We start from the raw sequence: 3,330 nt of genomic DNA on the forward strand, positions 1-3,330 counted from the left end.
TTTGCACAGCCCTATTGATAATGTCTGGTAATTTATGTGACTTGGTTGCATACTTAGTAAGTCCTCCTTTCCCAGAATTCTCTGAGACTAACATAAAAAAAAGTATTAAAGAGGACTTTTTTTAAACTTAGCAAATGTAAAACACATAAGTATGTTAGTAAAGAAATGGGCTAGTCCTAATTAATGGTCCATGTGCAGAACTAAGAACCAAAAGAATCAGATCTTTTTTTTTTAGCATTAGATCTTTTTAACTGACCTGATCCAGGGTCTACAGGAAAATGAGTTTGATCTGGTTGTTATCATCTCAGGGCAAATAAAATTCTCTGATGTGCCAATGTGCCTCTTCCTCTAGAGGATATCACCTAGCTTGTCAAACAAGCAGATTAGCTGGCACTGTGTGTTCTGACCCCAGAGGGAATAAAAAGAAAGAGAAGGCTTGGTAAAACTTTTACCTTGTATTGTTTCCTTCAGTTTAGTGATGGCAGTTAGGATAAAGCCATTTTTCTATTTGGATTGTCTGAACGGTCCTCCTGTGATTTAAGTGATTAAATGGCAAAAAGGTAAATTAAATATGTGGATATGTTTGATTAATATTTGAGCATCAATCTGTTGATTTCCTTCTGCGAGCAGTTGGTTTACTGAAGAAAGGTATCTAAGATGTTGCTGAGGGAAGATGCAATTAAAAGTAGTCTTCATTTCGAAAATTGCAAAATAGAGTTATGCTACTCAGTAAGCACGGCGTATTTCATATAATGCTTCTTAACATCATGTAACCTATATGAGGCCAAAACCACCCTTCTGCCTCTGCAGACGTCAGAAACTCCTGCATCCTGGGAAGTCCTTGTATCGAGCACTCCTGGATTCAGTCACGTTATCCAATGACAATGTCAAATTTCAAATCATCAATGAGGAGAATAAGGTAAGGCCCCCCACCCATAATGGAACCGTGAATTAGGAACACGGATTCTCTCGCACTTACTTTTTGCATAACAAAGCTGATAATATTTGTCCACCTTTGTAACATGCTTTGAGTTTAGTGGATAACAGGTAGTTTTGTGGTACAATGCAACACTTTGTCATTGATCCAGATAATTTCTTTGGCTTCTATACAGAGATATAGTGTTTTAAAGAATATGTTCTATTCTGTAACATTAGAAATACTAAACAAAGGTCTTTTTTATCTGAAAGGGTTTTTTTGAATGTATGATGGGTTTTCTCTCACATTCCAGAAAACAAATCATAGTCTTACCCAAAGAAACAAGATTAAGCTGATTTCTGTTTTGTGCTATAGAGAAGGGAAAATCTTTAGTATAGTGATACTGAATGTGGATTTTTGGAAAAAATCTGTAGTCTTTAATAATTTATCTGAAAAGTTTTCCTCAAAATTCTACAAATAAAAGTTTGTCTACAAGGGGAAATATCCCAGAATAGCTCTCATGACATACCTATTCCACACTGACTTCCTATGGGGACACTTCTATTATGCATTAAAAATTCTTTTCTGCAATTTAATTTAATCCACTCCAGAAACACAGAATAAAAAAGTGTCCATATGGAGAGAGAGTCTGGAATAGCTACTGTGATTTAAAGTCATAGCTTAGCCTGTAACAACTTCCCCATGTAGACAATCCCTAAGGAAATTAAATGAACAAGGATGTCTGCTTGCTTATGATAGTATCATAGTACACAGTATCATAGTACTTAGGGTCAGAAGGGACCTAAACAGATCAACAGGTCTGACCCCCTGCCCTGGGCAGGAATGGGTACCGGGATCATATCACTCCAGCCAAATATCTGTCCAGCCTCCTCTTGAAGACCCCCAAGGTAGGAGAGAGCACCACCTCACCTCATTATGGTCCTAATGATTTTCTGTATCAACCAAGTTCTGTCTTTTTCAGCAAAAGGGGAAATTGAGTTAGCCTCTTGAGTGAGGAACAGCCTTATTAGAATCCCTGCAGCCTGATAGAAGAAATAGCAGGCACATTCTTAGTTATCTTCAAGAGGTTGGTGGCCAGAACTCCAAGTCTCATCAGAAAAAGAATAAAAAGGGAAAACTGGATGAGATTTTCAAGGTTCTGCATCCAAAAGACATAGTGGAGTCAAGTCATCATTTGAGAGCGAGAGAGAGTCAAGTGGCTTTACATCTTCACTTTTCATCTCTGAATGTTAAAAAACAGCAAATAATCAATCATAAATCTTGCTAGGTAGGTCAGTACTACACTTTTTTTTTCTCCTTTTCAATTTACATTGATGCAGTTCAACCATTGTAAGTACCATTTTGAACTCTTGTGTAGATAGTGTAGCAAAGTTTCTATACAATGCCATGGACCCCTGCTCAGATCTTGATGGCACAGAAATAAACATGCCTGAGTTTCAAGTCCTGTCTACACCTGTTCTACAGCTGTAGCTGTTACTGGAGGTTCTGTACAATGTTGATGATTCCTAGAAAATCTTTCTTTTTTTAAATCAGGCCAGTTTTACTTATAAACTAAAAGTGTTTGCTTCCTGAAAATAGTATAATAGACCTAAATGCAAGTGGGCAATGACTGCTAGTATGCAAAATTTTGGGTGAATCAAAAGGCATACATGGTCTTGGACAGAAAATAAATGTCTAGTGATACTGAAATCCTGGAATTCTGCATTAAAATAAAAAATGATGCTCATATCCCAGTATAGCACAGTAATGTACCTGTTTGATCATTCCCAGGTTCCTCTCCTAGTAGAAATTTATGAAATAGAAAGCAACATTTTCAGAGTTAAAATTAATGAAGTGGCTCCTCTCAGAAGAAGATATGAAGTGCCTGATGTTCTCATAAAAGAACCTACCACTAAGAAGTAAGTTATATATCTGTCATATATTATATATGAGTTTATAAAATTAAATATCAGTTATATGTATAAGATAGTATAAGTATAAAACATACTGCATATACATTTATATACATACATTTATATAAAAGTACTGTATAGCATCTAAGTTGCATACATATCTTCCTTGCCAAAGGTGTGCACCTTCTCACATTTGGACAAAAATGTATTAATTCCCTGGAATATCAGCAAATTACAGAGATAGGAAAAAGCAATTAGCCCATGAAGGTAATTCTGAGAATTGGTAACAAATTGAGGGAGACAAACAGCCTGTGGCAGAATGCCATCTCTGTCTCGCCCCAAACTCTGCTATGAGGCGGATGACCAGTCTGACAATTTGGTTACCATGGTCACTGAAGAGGGCAGACACCCTTCGCCCCATTGGCTGCAGGTAACATTGAGTTGTAACCTGAGCTGGATATATTCCTGAGGGAGGGGAAAACCTGCTCCCTCTGCCTATGT

At 37.1% G+C, this 3,330-nt stretch overlaps 1 protein-coding gene across 2 annotated transcripts in view; it reads left to right on the plus strand.

Moving 5' to 3' along the window:
- The window catches only part of GANC (glucosidase alpha, neutral C), a 62,788-nt gene that overhangs the window by 21,591 nt on the left and 37,867 nt on the right, over window positions 1–3,330 (plus strand). For both annotated transcript variants that reach the window (XM_019519073.1, XM_019519072.1), the window contains exons 3-4: window positions 811–919; window positions 2,708–2,835. In XM_019519073.1, the coding sequence (XP_019374618.1) occupies window positions 811–919; window positions 2,708–2,835 (237 nt within the window). The remainder of the gene's footprint in view (window positions 1–810; window positions 920–2,707; window positions 2,836–3,330) is intronic.

Source organism: Gavialis gangeticus, unplaced genomic scaffold (assembly GCF_001723915.1).
Source record: "Gavialis gangeticus isolate Ggan-Ray unplaced genomic scaffold, GavGan_comp1, whole genome shotgun sequence".
NCBI classification, from domain to species: domain Eukaryota; kingdom Metazoa; phylum Chordata; order Crocodylia; family Gavialidae; genus Gavialis; species Gavialis gangeticus.